Source organism: Mustela lutreola, chromosome 2 (assembly GCF_030435805.1).
Source record: "Mustela lutreola isolate mMusLut2 chromosome 2, mMusLut2.pri, whole genome shotgun sequence".
Classification (NCBI taxonomy): domain Eukaryota; kingdom Metazoa; phylum Chordata; class Mammalia; order Carnivora; family Mustelidae; genus Mustela; species Mustela lutreola.
In genome coordinates this window covers 53,439,565-53,460,415 of record NC_081291.1, presented here as the reverse complement: position 1 = coordinate 53,460,415, position 20,851 = coordinate 53,439,565, and the positions used below count along the sequence as shown (strand labels likewise).

At 46.9% G+C, this 20,851-nt stretch overlaps 1 protein-coding gene across 2 annotated transcripts in view; it reads right to left on the bottom strand.

The window, feature by feature from the left end:
• The window catches only part of ATG7 (autophagy related 7), a 245,926-nt gene that overhangs the window by 7,496 nt on the left and 217,579 nt on the right, over positions 1-20,851 (bottom strand). Inside the window, exon 19 of one of the 2 annotated variants that reach the window (XM_059161751.1) lies at positions 10,912-10,975. The exons of the other annotated variant lie outside the window; for it this stretch is intronic. Coding sequence (XP_059017734.1) covers positions 10,937-10,975 — 39 coding nt within the window. The 3' untranslated portion in view covers positions 10,912-10,936. The remainder of the gene's footprint in view (positions 1-10,911; positions 10,976-20,851) is intronic. 2 annotated transcript variants of the gene reach the window in all.

The following is a 20,851-nucleotide window of genomic DNA, read 5'->3' as shown; positions in this document are numbered from 1 at the left end:
GAAGCCAGGCAGAACAGGCAGCGGGACCACACACCCCCAGACAGCCCTATGGTTTCACTTTCTGCTCTCTCCGCATGAGACAGACACATTTGAGAGGAGCCATTCATCATCGAATTCTAAACTTGGGTCCCCTTTCTGGACCGCACTGCCTGGAGCCTGCCACGAACTAAGGTTTTTCTTTTATAAACATGGTAATTACCCTGTGAATGGCATGATTATATTTGTGTGCGTGTGTTAAAAGTGTTCATGTAAACATTTAAAATATACCACAGTTTCTGAAACCCAGTTTGGGCATTTCTTTATTTTTTAATATAAAATGGAAATATCCTGATCTCTCTGGGCCTCTGAGCAGCCCTGCTCCCATACCTCCTCTCTGGGATCCTTATAGGTATGCGTCTTTCTGCGGGAAGGTCAGAGAACAGAGAGGTCTAGGGGGTGGCCTTGGCTGGGGACCAGATGAGGACATCTGCCTGGATTTCCCCAGCAGAATTCCCAGCTGGATTGGGCCCACTTGGGAAAGAACGAAGTCCCCATCATGTTTCCAAATGGAGCCCACTATATCCATCCATGCATTCACTCATCTACAATCACTTATTCAAAAACAGGTTTACTGGGTAGGCACCACTAGGCTGGTGGGGCGGGGCATGGAGGGGGCTGTTCTCCATTTCTTGCCTGTCCAGTCGGTCAGTACCTTCCTTTAAACTATGGGAAATGGAGGGCATTAACCCCCATTTTGTCTGAGGGGCAGGAGTGTGGTAGTCTCTGAGCCCCTTCAGAGCACTTCCAAGGGACTATGGGACCAGCAGAGGAAGAGACTAGGAGGCACCCAGAAGATAGCCCCGAACAGATTTGGAAGGCAGCCAGCAGAGACATGCCCACCATAGGGCCAAGCCAGGCAAGGCTCCCCAATCAGAGCTGAGAACCAGACAGATGACAGAGATTGTAGGGCTCCCATCGCCAGCAGACTGTGGAACTACCCTCAGTCCTTGACATCCTAGGTCAGGTTCAAGGACAGGAAGGGAGGGGAGGAGATGGCCTAGCAGGAGGAGGAAGACGGGGGAGGAGCAGATGACACACTGCAGGCCTGAGTTCAGCAAAGTCCCTCACCCACCCCAGGCATCCTGCAGGTCTCTGCCACAGCTCCAGAGGACAGACACCTTGGTATCCTCAGGAGAGGGGAAGGACTGTTTCCAGGGCCACTTGGTAGACTCTTGAGGCCCAGCAGAGAATAGGATCTGTTGTCCTCAGATGTCATTGGCCCCTGGTTGCTCTCCCTGGGTCTCCACAGTCCTGGAGTACTGTTCACACAGGGGGAGCACAGTGCAGTCCACACTGGTTTCTGCACCCCCAGGCCCCCGTGCATAGCCCTGCTGACCGCTCCAAGCTCACCTCCCACGACTCGTCATTCACCTGCTTCCAGCCATCTGAGCTTGACAGCTCCTCCCTTCTGCAGGGCTCTTGCCCATACTTCCCCTGGGCATGGAAGACCCTCCCCAGGACCTTATTGCCTGGCTGGCTGGCTCCTGCCTGTGTACAGCTGCTGTTTTCTCTTATCACCCATGTGAAACAGCCTCCCCTCATTCTTTGGTGCAAACAACCCATTTGGTTCCTTCAGCGCCCTACCATGATTTGTCACCATTCTAGACTGTGTATCTGCCTGACTTCCCGTGGGGATGTGAGCCGCCTGAGGGAAGGGCCAGGCTCAGCCCACTGCTGCACTCCAGGGTCTGGTACAGAGTCTGACCCAATACACAGCCTCTGAACAGTGACTCCGAACTGTCTCGTCTGAAAAGAAAGGGCAATTTTTGATGTGAACATACTACCCAAGAACCAAACAGTAGAGAAAGAGGTCCCTCAGTCCAGATGGTTGCTGGGGACTCTGGCAAGTCAAGCCCTGGCCCTCCAAACCCCAAAGGCTGGTGGGGCAAGCCTGTGGGTATCTCCAGGCAGGAGCTGGTGGGCTAAGCAGGCACCAGAGCCAACTTTCCAAAGGGAGGCCTGGGCTCCAGACCACTGAGACCCTTATTTCCTTCCTGGGGCCCACCATGAAGTCCCACGCCAGGCCATGGCAATGCACAGTTGTGGACAATTCTTGCTTCTGGATTCTAAGGTCCCAGTGTAGGGTGGGTGCTAGTCTGAAAGGATGCTCTGCAGGTATTAGTTGGGGGGCCTTTCAGGCTAATCTGTGACCATGCCCAACCCAGGTCCATTCATGCAACATGGGCCTGTGGAGGGCTGCAGGAGGTGCTGCTGGGTAAAGGCCTAGGTTCTGACTCCCCAGTTCCCAGATTCCCACCTGGAACTACATCACACATGGGGACATGAGCCAACTCAGGAATAATCCTGTGCTCTTTCTCCAAGTAAGTCCAGAATTCCAGAGGATGAACTATGTGACCCAGTATCCATGTCTCTACCATGGGATCTGAAAACTTCCGATCCTTCTGCCCTTCTGCAAAGGTGGATATAGCCAATGTGAACTGCTTAGGTCAGCTGGTATAAGCAGATGATGGTCATAACAGACAAATAAGGGAGAAGAGAAAGGGCAGAAAGTCTGCAGAAGGACGGTTAGAGCAGATAGCTAGGGCGGCCCTGGGGACTGACCACCCGCCCTGTAGGGTACTTCCAAGCACCCTTGCAGGGGACCCTTGCTCTTGCTCCATCCACAGGCCTTTCCCACCCTCCTTCAGTGGAGATGAACCGATCCCCTCCCCACCCCATCCACAGGGCTCTGCACGCTCTTTTATACAGGACTGCTCTGGTACCTTTCTTTTTAAAGATACCTGCTGACTTTTTCACCCTTGGGCCCCAAGCACTCACTACCTCCTCCAACCTGGCCTCTCCTGGGCACCTGATTTGGGAGAGGAATTATGACTCAGCCCCTCTTCTCACAGAACCCCAGCCCCAAACTCAGCCTCCTAGACACCAGGCAGCTGAGGGCTGGGGAAGAAAGTGGGATGGGGTAGCTTGAACTTTGGGGGAAATTTCCAATGCTACAGTCTTCTGGTGGAGGACTGCCCCATCTCCACCCCTACACGTGCCAATTCATGGACCCAGTGTGCACTGACTCATGACCCCACTGCAGCAGGGGTTTTAGCACAAGGGTAAGGTTTTACCAGAAAGAAATAGTTGTGGCCCAGGCAGCTGGCCAGATGCAAACAATGGCTTATACAAAGCACACTGGGTAGCCAGTGGTGAGGGACGACAAAGGAGAAAGGAAATGCTTCGTGCTGGCGGCAGGATGGGGTACCTCTCTCCCTACGGTGGGGTGGAGTGGGGAGAACACCTCTGTCTGGCTACACAACTGATCAAAGGCAGAGGGAAGGGGCAGGGCTTGGGCCTGTGTACACATGCAGCTTGCATGCCACCTTCGTGGGGCCTCCCCCACAGCAACCCCAACTAAGATGCTGTGGACTGCAACTGACAAGAGAAGGGTCTGAAAAAAATGGCCTCTTGTTTCGGAACCTAGATGCAGCGAAAGAGACCAACACACCAGCCCTGCACTCAGAGAAGTGCTGGGAAGGCGCTCAGTTCACTGGCTGAGGTACCAAGAACCCAGCTAACACCTGAAACACACAGAGACAGGGATAGGATGCCCCGGAGAGGGGTCCCTGGGTGGGCTGTCATCTTAAAGGAAGCACAGGAGGTAAGCAGTGGAGAACAGGCTGCTAAGAGCAGCTACTAGGCCTGAGGGAGGGAGAATAGAAAACAAAGTCAAGGCTCAGCTCCCCTCCATGTGGGGAGGTATAGAGCTCAGGTGAAAACACTCAGTGACAGGGAGGCTCCATAACAGTTCACCTGAGGAAGGGCTGCTCATTTCCACCTTCCCACCAGGGGCAGGGTGGGCCTCCAAGGCCAGAAGAGAAGGACAGGAGGCAGGCAGCAGAGAAGGTATGTTTCACGGGGGACAGTAGTCTCAAACCATCCCCTGGGGCAGAAGAGAGAAATTTGGACCCCTTTCCTTGCCCCCACACCAGGGCAGACTGGACCGGAGAGCTTGGCCCATGTACTGGATGAGTAGGAGGCAGGCATTTAACATGTTTTCAAGCAAGTTCTCATAATATGAGAAAATCATCAGAAACACACACGTTTAAAGAGAAAATAAAACCAAGTGCCCCAATCATATACACTTGTTTTTTTTTTTTTTTTTTTTAAAGAAGAAGAAGAAGGAAAAAAGCAAAACCAAACAATAACCTGCAAGTAATAGAGTCACGGGTGTCCTATTTCTCCTTTACATGTTTTCACAAAGCTCACAAGGCACTTTCCTGGCCAGAAGAAGAGGCGGCTGCGGAGTGGGCCGCTATGCCCCGAGGGCCCCTTGGGGTGAGCATGCTGGCTGCTGAAGTGCCCAGAACCGTAAGAAACCTTGGGTTAGGGAGGAGAGGCTGCCATCTTAACCATGGACTCCGTGGTGAGGCTTCCACGGGAGACCCTGGAATTCCCAGCCCCCAGCACCAGCTGTGGAACATCTCCCCTTACGATTAGTCTGGAAAACGGGACTAGCAGCCCTGCCTTATTTAGCGCCCTCCCTCTGAATGTGTCCTTAAAGGAGAACCAAGATCTGCAAGCTCCTAGGACTGTTTATTGCCCAAGGCCAAGGGTGCGACTGAGGCCTGAGAGGGGTCAGTTGAGTCCAAGGACTGGCAGGATTGGCGGGGAGCAGCCTGGTTTTTGGGCTCTCAACTCCTCATTACCAAGTGACATTCAAAGGCAAAGCCTCCAAAATAGCATCGGCGGCCCCAGAGAATGACTAACAACAGGGTGTGTGTGGCGTGCTTCAGCCTCTCTACTTAGTCTGGGGAGTAATGCAGATTTATTTTGGGGACAGAGAGAAGGAAGGGGACATGTGGGAGAAGGGCGGCCGGGCCCCAGGCTTATTTGCTTTCTTCCCAGCTTCAAAACACATTTTTCAAATTAGGTGGTAAGAATACAGGGCAATTTCTGTGGCACCAACATACTTTCTTTCAAGATATGATTTATATGTTTGGCCCACATTTTAAATGAAATGGTTATTGAGATAAATGGCCGTGCTGGAGGCTGCAAAGTGGTTTCCATTATGTAGTTCTTCTTTTCAGTTCCTTAGAGAACTTTCTGAAAAGTGCCCCTGTAAAAAGATGGACACTTTAGCATCTTTGTTCTCTACCTCAAAGGGCTTTTGGGGTCAACATTGGAGAGACAGTGAAGGGAAGGGAGAAATAAATGTTTGAGAACTCATAGCTCTAGAGCGAGATGAATACAGACTGTACCTGGCAAGAGATAATTTTGAAACTTTATAAATGCTAAGGCAGGTGACCTGGAACATCACGAGAGGGCCCTGATTCAGTCCCCGGCAGACGTTCGAGAAAATGGCTGGTATCCCTACACGGAGTCATGAAGGCGTGGCCTCCATGGGATGAGACAGACACTGGCTCTGACCTTGTACAAAGCTGCAGAAATCAGACAGTGTGGCACTGAAGTAAAGACAGAAAAAGAATGAGCAGGAAGAGACCCACACAAATACTGGGTCAATGGACTCTCAACAAAGGTGCCATGGTAATTCAATGAAGAAAGGAGACTCTTTTCAACAAATGGTGCTGGCACAATTACATACCCACGTGGAGAAAAACAAACCTTGACCTTTACTTCAAACCATACACAGAAATTAACCTGAAATGACTGAAACACGGACAAATATATAAAAGTATAAAATAAAAAATTAATGAGACACGGGGGCAGGCAGAGAATGCTTAAGATACTAAAAGAATGAAACATAAAATAAAAACTTAAGAAACGTGACTTTGTAAAAAACCCAAACTTTTTCTTTCTTAAAGACAAGAAGAAAATGAAAAGGCAAGCCAAAGATATGATGGAAAAAATATATGTAGTACCTATACTTGGCAAAGAACCCATGTCCAGGAAATATAAGGAACTCTTACAACCCAGTAATAATAAGATAATCTACAGAAACTGTGGCAAAAGATTTGAAAGAAATGTCATGAAAAGAAGGCACACAGATGGCAAATGAGTACATGAAAAGACGTTCCGCATCCATTGTCATAAGAGGATGGAAAGAAAACACCCACAAGCTACCACCACCTACCCAGCTAACCAGCTGAAATGAAAGACTGCCAGCTCTAAGTGCTGACCAGGAGGCAAGCAACTGGAACTCTCAAATGCTGCTGGTGGGAACAGCAAATGGTATGGCCATGTTAAAACCGTGTGATAGTTTAAGAGATTAAACCTATACTTACAACAAAACCCAGCAATTCTAGTCCTAGGTAATCACTTGAGAGCAATGAAAAGATGCGGTCCACACAAAGACTGGTACATAAACACACATTGGAGCTGCATTTGGAACAGTCCCAAACAGGATACAATCCAAATACTCAACAATGAGTGAGTGAACAAGTGTGGTATATTCGCAAAGTAGGATACTATTCAGTGGTAAAAACAACCGAGACGTACCACAACACGGTTGGGTCTCAGCAATATCACATTGAGCAAAAGAAGCCAGAAAAAAAGAAGACTTGGCATATGATTCAAAAAAATAATCCTAAAATTTGTATGGAACCACAAAAGACCCCAAACAGCCAAAGCAATTATACGGAAGAACAGAACTAGAGACATCATACATCCTGATCTCAAACTATATTGCAAAGCTACAATAGTTACAACAGAATGGTACTGGTATAAAAATAGATACCCAGACCAACAGAAAAGAATTGAGAGCCCAGAAATAAATCCACGTTCTGATGGTCAGCTAATGTTTGACAAGGGGGCCAAGAACTATTAATGGGGAAAAGGTAGTATCTTCAAAAAATGGGCATTGAGAAAATCAAATAATTACCTGCAAAACAATGAAGCCGGCTCCCTACTTTACAGCATTCACAAACAATAACTTGAAGTTATTGTTAACTTCAAGACTTACTGTTAACTTAAAGATTTAAACACAAGACCTCCTGCTGTGCAACTCGTACAAGAAAACACAGGAAAGAAGCTCCTTGATGCTGGTCTTGGCAATGATTTTTTGAGCTGTGACACCAAAAGTACAAAAGCAACAAAACCAAAACTCATCAAGTGAGACGATGCCATACTAAAAAGCTTCTGCACAGCAAACCAACCGAGACAATAGTATCAGCCAACAACAAGAAGAACAAAACCCCATAAAACAAGAGGGTAACCTATGGAATGGGAGAAAATATTTGCAAACCACATATCTGATAAGAGATTAGTATCCAAAATACATAAAGAACTCCTACAACTCAGTAACAAGAAACTGAACGATCTGATGACAAAATGGACAGAGGAACTGAATAGACATTTTTCCAAAGAAGACACCCAAATGGCCACCAGGTACACGAAAAGGTGCTGGACATCATTAACTGTAAGGTAAATGCAAACTGAAACTACAATAAGATACCACCTCATATCTGTTAGGATGGCTGTCAAGAAGCTAAGAGATGTTTCCGAGAGGCTATGGAGTAAGGTAACACTTACACACTGCTGGTGAGAATGCAAGCTGGGGCAGCCACCATGGAGACAGTATGAAGACTCCTTTGAAAATTAAAAATAGAGGGGCACCTGGCTGGCTCAATGGGTTAAAGCCTCTGCCTTCGGCTCAGGTCATGATCCCAGAGTCCTGGGATCGAGCCCTGCATCGGGCTCTCTGCTCAGCAGGGAGCCTGTTTCCCCCACCTCTGCCTGCCTCTCTGCCTACTTGTGATCTCTCTCTTTGTGTGTCAAATAAATAAACAAAATCTTAAAAAAATAAATAAATAAAATAATAAAAATTAAAAATAGAGCTACCATGTGATGCAGCCATTCCACTGCTGGGTATGATATTGAAGAGACTGATGGACCTACCCCCACGCCGCCTGCAACATCACTCCCAATAGCTAAGCTGTGGAAGCAACCTAAATGTACATCAACAGCTGGATGGATCAACTGAATTATTATTCAGCCAAGAGAAAGAAGGAAATCCTGCCATCCAGGACAGCATGGATGGACCCTGAGGGCTTTATTCTAAATGAGATAAGTCGGAGAAAGACAAATGCGTATGTTCCTCTGATACGTGGAATCTAAAAAAAGCCCAACTCAATAGTAGCTACCAGAGGATTGGGGGGTGAGGAAACTAGGGAGTTGTGGTTTAAGGGTACCAACTTGCAATCAGTAGATAAATGAGTCCTGGAGATCAAATGCACAGCACAGTGATTATAGTCAACAATACTATGTTATACACTTCAAGGCTGCTAAGAGACTAGATCTTAACTTTTCCCACCATAAGAAAGAAGCAGCTGTAACTTGGTAGAGGCCAACACTAAGGTGGTACTTATTGCCATATAACAAAGTATCAAATTAACATAGTACACATTAGACTCATACAGTGTGCTATGTCAATTATATCTTGACAAAAATAAATTTTAAAAATAAAAGATAAAAGAAAAATATGGTTTCATTTGTATGGAACCCTAGAAAATACAATGGAATCTATAATGACAGAAAGCAGACCCTTGGATGTGGGCTGGGTGTGATCTGACTGTGAAGGGCCCCAGGGAAATCTTTGCCTTTTGGAGTGATAGAAATTGTCCTTATTTGTGGTGGTGCAATGTTGTGTATAAGGTGTGTGTAAAGGTGTGTGTAAAAGTGTGTGAAGATGTGTAAGGCTGTCAAAACCCATAGAAATGTACACTTTTACATACATTTTACTGTAGTGAATTACAATAAATAATTATAAGGAATATGATCTTTTAAAAATTCAGCAAAAAAAAAAAAAAAAAGAAAAGAAAGAAACATAGCTAAAAGGGGCAGTTCACAGAATATAAATGCATCTTTATAATAGTTCCCCAAGACATAAAAGAGGAATACTGTCCTTTCCAAAATGGCAGAGGGTTGGCAATCCTAAAGGGGAACCCCATTTCTACCCTTTCAGTTTCCCAGACATTTTACCTAGAAGAGACTGCTTCCCAGTCTCTTAAGGGGGAAACAGAATCATTACAATCTAGTATTTCTTGCTTCTTCAGCTAAATGGCACGCCTTCTCTCATAATGCATCCTGCTTGGGATTCTCTTTTAGTCGTCAAGCAACATTAAATCGCTTAGCCCAGGAGCTAAGAGCTCTGCTTCTGAAGTCAGACTTTCTGGATGGTGTTCCTGCTCTGCCACTTGCTAGCTCTGTGACCTTGGGCAACTTGCTTAATCTCTCTGTGCCTGTTTTTCTCATCTTAAAAACAAAGCACAGGGGCGCCTGGGTGGCTCAGTGGGTTAAAGCCTCTGCCTTCAGCTCAGGTCATGATCTCAGGGTCCTGGGATCGACTCCCACAACGGGCTCTGCTCAGCGGGAGCCTGCTTCCTCCTCTCTCTCTTTCTGCCTGCCTCTCTGCCTACTTGTGATCTCTGTCAAATAAATAAATAAAATATTTAAAAAACAAAAACAAAAACAAAGCACAGCACATTGTGATGAGCCCTGGGTGTTATACACAATGAATGAATCATTGAACACTACATCAAACCAATGATGTATATATCTTGGCTAATTGAACATAATAATAATAATATAATAATGATGATGATGATGATTTTGACAATAATAAGATGACAACAATGACAACAACAAAGCCCAAACTGTACCTCCCTTATAGGGTTGTGATAATTAAACGGAATATAAAGTGCTCAGAAGAGTGCCTGACAGGGCAAACACATGCATATGTGCTGTTATTTGTTTAAAATTGCTGAGAACACAACTTTTAAACCTGAAGCGAAAAAAAAATCCTTGTTCATATCATTAACATTTTTTTTTTTTTTAAATATTTTATTTATTTATTTGTCAGAGAGAGAGAGAGTGAGAGCGAGCACAGACAGACAGAGTGGAAGGCAGAGGCAGAGGGAGAAGCAGGCTCCCTGCGGAGCAAGGAGCCCGATGTGGGACTCGATCCCAGGACGCTGGGATCATGACCTGAGCCGAAGGCAGCTGCTTAACCAACTGAGCCACCCAGGCGTCCCTCATTAACATTTTTTGAGAAACTTTTGGAAGTTGTGGGTAATCTATCTCCTATAATACCCTAAAAAAAGCTCTCCGTGCTGAAAATAACACAAAGCTTTTTCCTCTTTTTTTTGTTGTCCCCTCAGGAGGAGGATGTCTTAGATGTTATTCACTCACTCACTCGGGCACAAGAATTATTAAATGCTGATTCTGCGTTATATTGAAATAGGACTCAGAGAGAACAGATGACTTGCTTAGGGTCATACAGCCAGGAAAGAGCAGAGCTAGGATTCAAACCCAGGTCTGTGCTTCCATGCCTTGTCTTCTCTTCTCCACCGCACCTTCTGGCAGTCAGGCACCTTTCTGAGCACTTTATATTCTGAGCACTGGTCTATTTTGAGGCTCCATGGGGGTGTTTGACCAAGAGAACTGTACCCTGAAGGGCTGGCAGCTGTATGAAACCGCCTGTGCTGACTTTCAGAAAGGCCTTCCTGAAATGGCCACAAGTCACCTCGGAGGGGACAGCATCACCCAACCCATCCCCTAGGCTTTCCATTATCACGAATCCTGACACAACCCCCATGCTCTATAGCACACTGGGGCTCTAGAATTGCCAAGTCCTTACCTGAGGCTCCCATGAAACACAGGGATGTCAGTTGCCCGGGCCGCATGTTTCCCCGAGCTAGGAGGACCATAAAGGCAGTGTGAAGTCACACACAAGGACCTGCCAGGCTTCCCAGGCCTGGTACCGTTCCTGGACCCCTGCGATGTATAGGAAGTGGCTTGGCTCAGTGACATGGGGTGTGAAGGAAACAGCACCAGACCGCTGGCAAGGTTCTACTACTTTCTAGCTCTGCAATCTTAGGCAAGGAGACTTAATCTCTGAGACTCAGTTTCTATCATCAAACTCACAAAGGTCACCAAGGGTAAATGAAATAATGACTGGAAAGCACTAACCCGGAACCTGGCACTGAGCAGGTCCTTAGGAAATGTGCAAGGCGTCTGGTCCAACTGCGTGAGCCTGCAGGAGCGAAAAGCAGAGTGGGGAGTGAAAACACCTCCTGGCTACTGATTAAGGGCTTTGTAACGGACATTTGGTTTGTTTTATAACCCCCCTTTTCTGCTATATCCAGATCCTTGAGGGAATATGGGGCCTGAGTGGTCAGGAGGAACAGAGCTCTTCATACAGAGGGGTACCCATCCCTTCAACCATGTGTCCACTCAACAAACATTTATGGGATGGCTGCTGTGTAGTAGGGACTATGCTAGGTGCTGGGTGTTAAGTAGCTGATCAGGATAGAGAAGGAAGGCCCTTAGTCCTGGGGGTTCCTGCTTGTGTGAAGCCCACATTCTAATGCAGGCAAACAAGGGGCAAACACATAACCAGATCTAAGAAAAGAGCTCCAAGACATTTAAGTACCATGAAGGAAAAATAAACACAGAGTGAGATGTGGAAAAACAGAGGAGCCCTGAGTTTAGATAGGGATTTTGAGTAGAGCCTCTTGGAGGTGACATTTCAGCTGAGATCTGAAGGTGAGAAGGAGCCAGCCCATCAAAGGGCAGAGGGAGGGTGGCTGTAGGTGGAAGAAAGAACAGCAGCAAGACCTGCAACTGGAGAGGGCAGGGCTGACAGAGGAACACAAGGAGGACAGACTTCCTTCACACGGTCCACAGTGAAGGGTCTGGGCTTCTTCTAAACCACTGAACTTAGGCAAGAAGTGACATGATCATGGAACGTGCCAGAGTGCATATCTGCAATATATCTTGGAGGGATAATCAGAATATTCATAAATATCGAAGATCAGAATCCTAAAACAACAGAGCTGGAGACGACCTTACATGTGTCAGGTTCAGCTCCCGGTGTTACTGAAGGTGAAACTGAAGCCCAGAGAAAAGGACATGGGCTAAGCAAGGTCATAGATGGAGCTGGGTCTAGAACCCTAAACTACCAGGGTGGTCCCTGGCTCTCCTAGGTCAGAGCTATGGGCTCAGGGTAGGTCCATGCCTGTGAAAACAGAAGTGAGAGGGTCCCTTCTCCACGGACACCCCCTTTTGGAGTGCACACACACTGAGGTTTACTCTGAAAACAAGGGCAATGACCTCCATGGAACACAAACATCCTCCCTAGGTGTGTGTGAAACTCGGCACTTTCCTTGGGAAATGGAAGTTTTGGCTTTCTTCCTCTGCAGTCCCAGAGAAGGTCCTGGGAAGGCACTGACCTGATCTGTAATCCAGGCTCCATGGGTAGGATGGAACAAAAGGAGTCTGTGTTGATGATCACCACTGATGCAACGGGGTGGGCACACTTTCTTGAGGCCACATGGGTTGGGGGCTCTGTGGGCCAGCTCAGGGCTTATGAGGAGATGGCCATACTCCCTAGGAGCAGTCCTTAAAGACAGTTCTTTCCCTCCCTAATTTGTCCCTAATGAGCTCTTTCAAACCCACCCGAAGGCTCTCAGTTCTGCTCCAGTCCTGCTCCCGTGGGCCCTTGGGGGAGGCAGTTCTTCCAAACTCCCCCTACTGGCTTGGCTGGCTCTGACCTACTCAGCAGAGAGGGGAAACCTCGATATCCCACTGGCCTGTCTTGAGGCTCTGTCCCTCTTGAACCTGAGAATGCAGGTCCAGCCCATGGCCAGGCTTGGTGGCCAGGCCCGAGAGTGGTTTGGCAGGAGACTCTGCTCATCCATATGGAACCACTTTTTCCCTCTGAAGATGATAAGCTTTGGGGCTCATTTTTTGTGGGCTACGCAAAAATTCTTAAAAAAGGACTGATGTGTTTTACTATGAGAGTGAGGATATAAGCCTAGCAGGAGCCCTGGTCCAGGGGAGTTCCAAAGTACTCTGGAAGGCATGACAGAGCACACAGCTCTTCCAGGAGGCAAAGCCCAGCCTCATCCTGGACTCCCCCAACCTCTGTGCCAAAGAGCCTGGACCTGGATATTCGGAAACTGGTAGGGCCAAGTCGTCTGCAGAGGGGGCCTGGACCTCAAATGCCATATCCACCTGAAGAGCTGGGTTTATAGCAGTCATCTCAGTCTGGCCCGAGGGCCCCCAATCAAGGCCACTGTCCCATCATCATCTCCACACACCTACAAAAGGAGGTTTGCTCTGAACCTCCTCTTGTTCGGCACATGCTCCTCCACCTGCTCTGGAAGGGGCCAATGCAGGAGACTTCCAGGTTGACAGAAGCTGGGGGTCCATGCTAGGGTCTTGGGCATAGTAGTAGGTATCACTAGGGACACAAAGATGGTTAAGATGAGATACCCTCACTCCCCATCCTTGACCCGGCAGCTTGCAATCTGCCCAGGAAAATGATATGCACCTTGGATTACACTACACAGGATTTCTGATAGATGGGCCCAGGGGATTGTTCTGAGCCTGACAGAGCAGAGGGCTAGAGGCTAAGCTGAGGCTCTGCATGGGATGGTCTGGGTCTAGAACCCAAAGGATGGAACATTCCTCAGGAATTCCTGAGAGGGAGGACTCCAAGTAAGGCAGTCAAGGAAGAAATCATTTGGCCCTTTACAGAGGAGGAGGTGATCAACAAGTGAATAAGGGTATGAATTGAAAGCAGAGCTGGGCAACACAGGAAAACAAAGGCACTGGGTGAGGAGGTTTAGGAAGAGGACTGAGGGTCAGCTGAGGTGCAGATCACTGTCAGGAAGTAAGGAAAGCAAGGCAAGCAAGGCTTCTGGGGCAGGGGTCCAAACCAGGGAGAAGTGTCCGGGCTACTGGTTGGGTAAGGCCTGCTGAGGCGAGTGCAAGGTTGCTTCAGCTGAGCCACTGTGGGGTGGGAAGGACACTACAGAGGTCCCAAGGCAGCCAGGTACGTGCTAGCCGGCAGTGACTGGGGCTCTGTCCCCCCAGATGCTGAGCAACACAAGAGACAGAGCCAGGTGAGAGCAGCTTCCCGCTGTGGGTTAAAGAACATCTGCTTCTGAGAGGTGATGACCCACCGGACATGGCTGGGTCGTTTAGGGCTTGACCACCGCCCTGCTAACAAAGCATTGCAGCAGCTCCCTTAAGGACAGCAAATAGGAAAGCACAGTGTGCAGTCCCTGCCTGGCAGCACGTAGCCACCCAGCATGAAGGACAGTCATTCAGGAAGGGCTCTGCTGCCTTCCAAACTGCCTAGGCTTTGGGCAGAGGCCTTCTCCTCTGTGCAAGTGTTCAGCCCCTGGGGCAACACAGGGCCTCTGTTCCAAGACAAAAAGCATGCTGAAGTGACACCAACCATGCCTTTCTTTACCTTGGCAATCTCATGCCCACACCTAAATATAGATGCTTGTGCGGAACATCTGCCTGCTGCCGCAGAATTGGTAAAGTCCAACTTACAGCAGAAGGGCCCAGTGTTAAGACTCTAGAAGCTTTTCACTGTGTGTTGTTAGAATCCCAAGTTCCTTTTTGTTCAGACTGAACATCCTCAGCTACAGGTGAAGAGGACACACGGCCCCGCAGAAGGGGACAACCATGCCCGCAGGTTAGACATGCAGATTTTCACTAGGAGGGAGGAGAAGATGCGGAGCCCAAGGGCCCCAGCCTGAGGTTATCCTCTCTGGTCAGTACTTTTCCAGCCCAGATTGCTCAGAAATACTGTAATTCTCAAGTTTTCCTTTGTGGCTACACATTTCTGATGATGGGAAACCTGGACCTTAAGATACAATGCAAGTTTTTAAAAATTGCCATAACTTGAAAGAACTTAAAATTTTAAGAGCAGAAAAGAAGCGTAGTTCAATTTTTCTTCATAAATACATTCTGGGGTGTCTGGGTGGCTCAGTTGGTTAAGTGTCTGCTTTTACCTCCTGTCATGATCCCAGCCAAGGTTCTGGGATCAAGAAGCCCCTGCTCAGCAGGGAGTCTGCTTCTCCCTCTTCCTCTGCCCTTACCTGGGTTTCTGCTTGCTCACTCACTCTCAAATAAATAAAATCTTAAAAAAAAAAAACCCAACAACATTTAAAAAAAAAATCCACTTTATAAACAATTCAGTGTTTCCTGCTTCTAGTTTCTTTCCTTTTTTCTTTTTCTTTTTTAGTTTGTTGATAAACACCAGGCATGAAGTCCACAAGGCTGCATTCTGGTTAACAAAGAACAAAGGAACAACTATGGATTCAAAAACTAAAATCTTTGAAGAATCAGCTCTGTGTCTTCCTTCCCATCTTTCTCTGAAAATAATTTTTAATGACAGTTTCAGTCTTTTTAGAAAAGAGTTTCTGCTTCAATGTATTTATGTAAAGGGTGACTATTTTCAGTGAATGGGGCACTTCTCAGTGGTCCCAAACTACCCTGAGAAGGAGGTAAATGAAAGTTCACACTGGGAGCAGCATCAAACCCAAGCAGAAGAATAACACAAAGCAAACTCGTGTATGGGCCTAGCTTTTTAAAATCACACTTAAAATTCACTTTATCTTTCTTAATAAATTACTGCAAGCTGAACTAGGAAAAAAGTCACTCCAGAGAAGGTTTACAATATAAATAACCGCTAAGAGATCATTTTCTTTGTTTTCGTTGGCATGGGTCTTGCTGAGTTTAAATGCACATGCACCATGACGATGAAAGGAGCCCGGATTGTAGGGCTGGGGGACAACAGCCCAGTGTGGCCACCAGAGAGAGACCATTCCAGGCAGATCATGGCCCCAGGCGTCCCTGGGGTCTGGGGGGCTTGAGGTCAGGGACTCTGGGTGCAGAGCACTAAGCCCACACTCTCCTTCTACTCTGCACAAAGGCACCCCTCTAGACTGTTCTATCTTGGGGACCTTCCTCTAGCCCTCCCCTCTCAGGCTGGACCTACTCCTCTTTTCCACCCTTCTGGGAAACCCTCCAGCTTAGCACTTGGGTACCCAGATTGTAGGAGCCAATTCCAACACTGGGGGATAGGGGATGGCATACAGACAAATGAATAAAACTCAGGGCCTCTGTCAGAACACTTTTACTCTATTAATAACAAAGCTTGTTCTTCCTGCCTGCTGGGCATGGCGGTAAAACACCACTCTTATGTTACCTAGATCCATCCTCAGCCCATCCTCTCACACCTCAGAGATGGTGTGACTGCTCACTTGGGGAGCAGAGGAGAGAGAGGAGAGGGGCCTGTGTTCTCCGCTACCCATTCCATCTCCCTTTCTGTACCTCTGGCTCATCCTCCCAGGCCCAACCCTCTGTCCTTTTCCTCTCCTGGGGGTCCAGCACAGGGCACCTCTGGTTTACTCATTGCAGACGACATGCTCCAGGCCAGGGGCTGCATCTCTGTGGCATGCCTGCAGCTCTCACGCAGTGCTAGTAACGGCTCAGTAATCATAAACCAGACATACAGCAGCAAGTTGGCGTCCGCGAATGCTTGTGGAATGAAGGCATAAAAGAACGGGCCACACTGTGTCAATTCTCTCCTTACCATTTTGCTTCTCAAGCTCTCTGAGGGCAGGAACCCTGCCCCACCCCTCACCACCCCCACCACACCAGCACCTACAGGCCTGCACGCTGCCCAGCACAGGAGGCTCAGGGATGCACTTGTCTGTCTGCAGGTGTGACATGCCATCTTGCCCTAAGTCTTAATAAGTTGTTGCTTCCTACAGGATGATTCTGGGGAAAATCAAATAATTGAATGTGATGATTAAATTAAACTGATTGACTGGATAATGCCAGCAAAGTGTTTGGAAGAGTGCTTGGCATACAATAGGCACTCAATACATGTTAGGTGCTGTTATTACTATTCTTATCAGTCTAGTTTTGGCTATTTAAGAAGCTTCAAAATGCTGTGCTGTCATGGTGAAGTTTAGTGAAAGCTGACACACAAACTTGTAGACCATGTGACTGTTGCTTGGGCTTAAGGAGGATTACAAAAGGGTGACACACTCAGTGCCATCCAGCAAAGGCCTGGTGCATGGAGGTGGGGTGTCCCTGTGAGGAAGGTATTTGCCTCACCATGCAGGTCACACACACAGGCTGAGAGGTAAGTAAATGAGAAGCATGAAGTGAGGGGAGGTCCCCTCCGGCCCCCAAGTCCTCCCACCTCTCAGGCAGGACAGCAGGCCTAGGTTCCCAACCTCATGTTCTTCCTCCTTGCTTCCCCCAGAACCCTAGCATTGGCTGGGGACTATGCACAGCCCCTGCACCCTGAGTGCCAGGCCCAGATCGGAACAGCCGGGTTTTAGTCTTGACTGTGACCTACTAGCTGAGAGCAGGGGGCTGAGGGAGGTGAAGCTGGGTCTAAGGAACTCCACACTCCCCAGGGGGGAGGGGCCACCATAGGGAGAAAGGCATCCTCATTTTAAAGAATGAAACAAGGGAAGCAAGGGCAAAAATAAACTATTGGGACTTCATCAAGATCAAAAGCTTTTGCACAGCAAAGGAAACAGTTAACAAACCAAAAGACAATTGATGGACTGGGAGAAGATATTTGCAAACTACATATCAGATAGAAGGCTAGTATCCAAGATCTATAAAGAACTTATCAAACTCAACACCCAAAGAACAAGTAATCCAATCAAGAAATGGGCAGAAGACATGAACAGACATTTCTGCAAAGACATCCAGATGGCCAACAGACACATGAAAAAATGCTCCATATCACTCGGCATCAGGGAGATACAAACCAAAACCACAGTGAGATCCCACCTCACACCAGTCATAATGGCTAAAATTAACAAGTCAGGAAATGACAGATGCTGACGAGGATGCGGAGAAAGGGGAACCCTCCTATACTGTTGGTGGGAATGCAAGTTGGTGCAGCCACTCTGGAAAACAGTATGGAGGTTCTTCAAAAAGTTGAAAATAGAGCTACCCTATGACCCAGTAATCACACTACTGGGTATTTACCCTAAAGATACAAATGTAGTGATCCGAAGGAGCATGTGCACCCGAATGTTTATAGCAGCAATGTCTACAACAGCCAAACTATAGAGAGAACCAACATGTCCACCAACAGATGAATGGATAAAGAAGATGTGGTATATATACACAATGGAATACTATGCAGCCATCAAAAGAAATGAAATCTTGCCATTTGCAATGACGTGGATGGAACTAGAGGGTATTGGGCTTAGCAAAATAAGTCAATCGAAGAGAGACAATTATCATATGATCTCCCTGATATGAGGAAGTTGAGAGGCAATGTAGGGGGTTTAGAGGTAGGAAAGGAATAAACGAAACAAGATGGGATCAGGAGGGCAACAAATCATAAGAGACTCTTAATCTCACAAAACAAACTGAGGGTTGCTGGGGGCGGGGGGTAGGGAAAGGGTGGTTGGGTTATGGACATTGGGGAGAGTATGTGCTATGGTGAGTGCTGTGAAGTATAAACCTGGCAATTCACAGACCTTGTACCCTTGGGGCTAATAATACATTATATGTTAATAAAAATTTTTTTAAAAATAAAGAATAAAACAAATGAGTTACTAGTCGTTATCAAAGAGAACCGGAGAGAGAACAATCATGACTAAATGGAGGTCACCGATGGATGGGGAGTTAGGAAGGCAAAGGAGGGGAGCACATTTCATGATTTCATGATGTCCAGGTTGGGTACTAGTTGGAAAGAATTTGATTTTTCTGGCTTGTTTTCAACTAGAGCAAATCATTACTTCCCAATGCAGCATCCAAGTTTCTCAGAAAACCAACTAAAGCCGTTCTTCTGGAAGTAACTTCTGGGAAGACATAACGCAGGTCACTGTGTCTCTTTAAATTCAAAATGTTGCACTTCCTTCAAAGTTTATCTTAGTGTGTTCAACACATAGGCTGGCAACGTGCTCAACAGAAGGAAGTCCACACACGCACACATACACACCCAGGAGCGTTGCTGCGGAGAACGTGTTGCTGCTTGCGAGGCCTTGCTCGCCTTGTGAGTGGCTCTGACAACCGGATGAACTGTTCAGAGCAGACAGTTTGTTTAGTCACGTCTGCTGAAGTGGGAAGGATGTTACATACAGCACATCTGTGCTGGCTCTCTCTGCATGGGCCGTGCAGTCCTCAGGCCTGCCTCTAACCACCCCCATCTCCCCAGCCAGAGCAAGAGGCAGAGCCACAAATGCCAAGGACACATCTTCTCCACCACTTTCTAATTATAAAGGAGCGAGTATGAGAAAAGACTGCAGGCTCCTTCTCTCTCATCAGCCATAGTGAGGGTAAGAACAGGGCAAAGAGCAGGGGAGACAGCTGGTGTCTGAAGGTGACAATGTCACAGAGCCACCTCTGCCCCAATGTTCTCAGGGGGAAATACAAACTCCTTACCCAGGCTGGCTTTTCATTGTCCCAAAACATGACCCTCTTCCTTCCACCTGGTTCACATGCCCTCTTGCCTAGCTATGCTGGATGGTTCCCACTGTCACCCGATGTACCATTCCCTGCTTCCAAGGGAGTATTTTTCTCACCACAATGTCCCCCAGGCCCACCTCTGCAATTCCTATCTGTTCTGCAAAAAGCCTTCTCCCACCTCTCTTGCCCCCACATCTGATGGTTTATGTAGTTATGAGAGTTCAACAACATTCTACGTATGACTTCTCTTGTGTCCTTGATTTCTGACCTCATTCTTGCAATGTTGCTTTTAACTTTTATCAAAAAGAAACAACAGATCTGAAATGGAGTCACTTCCACTAAGCCCCACATCAGCAAACTAAGACTTCATACCCAACTTAAGTGCAGTTACAACCTCCCCCTAAATGGGACCTTTTAACCAGTCAATATGGAAAACCCTGGTTAGCATGCGGAGGTAATCTGCTGATAGGACCCTTTTCATTCCCCTGAAGAGGACATTCTTGCCTAAAACAATGTATTTTTTGCTAATAATTTCCTTTTTTCCATTTCCTCTCTTCTTTTAAAAATCTTTCCTTTTTTGCAATTCAATACAGAGGCTGTCTGATTCATAAATCACTCAATAAAGCCAATCAGATCTTTAAAATATACTCAGTTGAATTTCTGTTATTTAACATTTTTCTATGTGCACTTTGTATCGTCCCTCCTACTGGACTTGATGTTACACTATGATGTCAGAGACCAGCCTTCTGTACTATAGTCTTCTCCAGGACTCTGCTGGTGAATAGCACAAAGGAGGTACATAGCCATCTGACTCAGTAGATATTAGTGATAATAAATGACTAACTCTAAACTCCCGGAAGGCAGGAGAGTTGACTTATGCTTCTGTAAGGTACGCGCCATTGAAACTTGGATATACCTGGACACATCAGCAGGGGCTGCCACTGGCTGATTTAACAGTAGTGTCAATAGATATGGGGTGAATGAAGTCAATATTCTTATGGGTTGAAAACAGGATTCAATATAGAAAACACTGTCTTGTGAAATTAGAATGGTAAACAGAACCTTTCTTCATTGAAGTATTTATTTACTTTGCTGCACATATTCCCATGGTCCCCCAAATGAGAAGGTGATAGCAAGCCCATAACTAAAGTAGAAATGCAACAGGCAAAGTGGGGAAGACTGAATGATTCACACAGATAGGCACAGAAACAGAATATGTACCAAATCACTTCCTATTGCATTTCTGCATAGATAAGGATGAGAAATCCTAAAGCAGGAAGGCAGTGTATTGTTTCCACTGCAGTTAAAGTCCTTTCTAGGACATAAGTTTCTCAAACTTTGATATGTTTGCTTCCTAAATAAACTCTGTAGGGTCCTACACTCTTAACAATTGCGCTTACAAACACGAATGCCTGTGTTCCTTCCCACCCAGTCCTGGTACACAGTGATAAATGTGAGGTGTCTGTATAACATGAAAAATAATCCAGTGTCACCGATACCCCAGGAGTTCCCAGGAATACAAATTCTTAACTACAGGAGATAGTTATTCAGGGACAGGTGGAGGAGAATGAGAGTGTCTCAGGAATGCTAAGATAGCTCAACATAAAAAACAAACAAACAAACAAACAAACCAACCTAGCATCTTAGTATACCACAT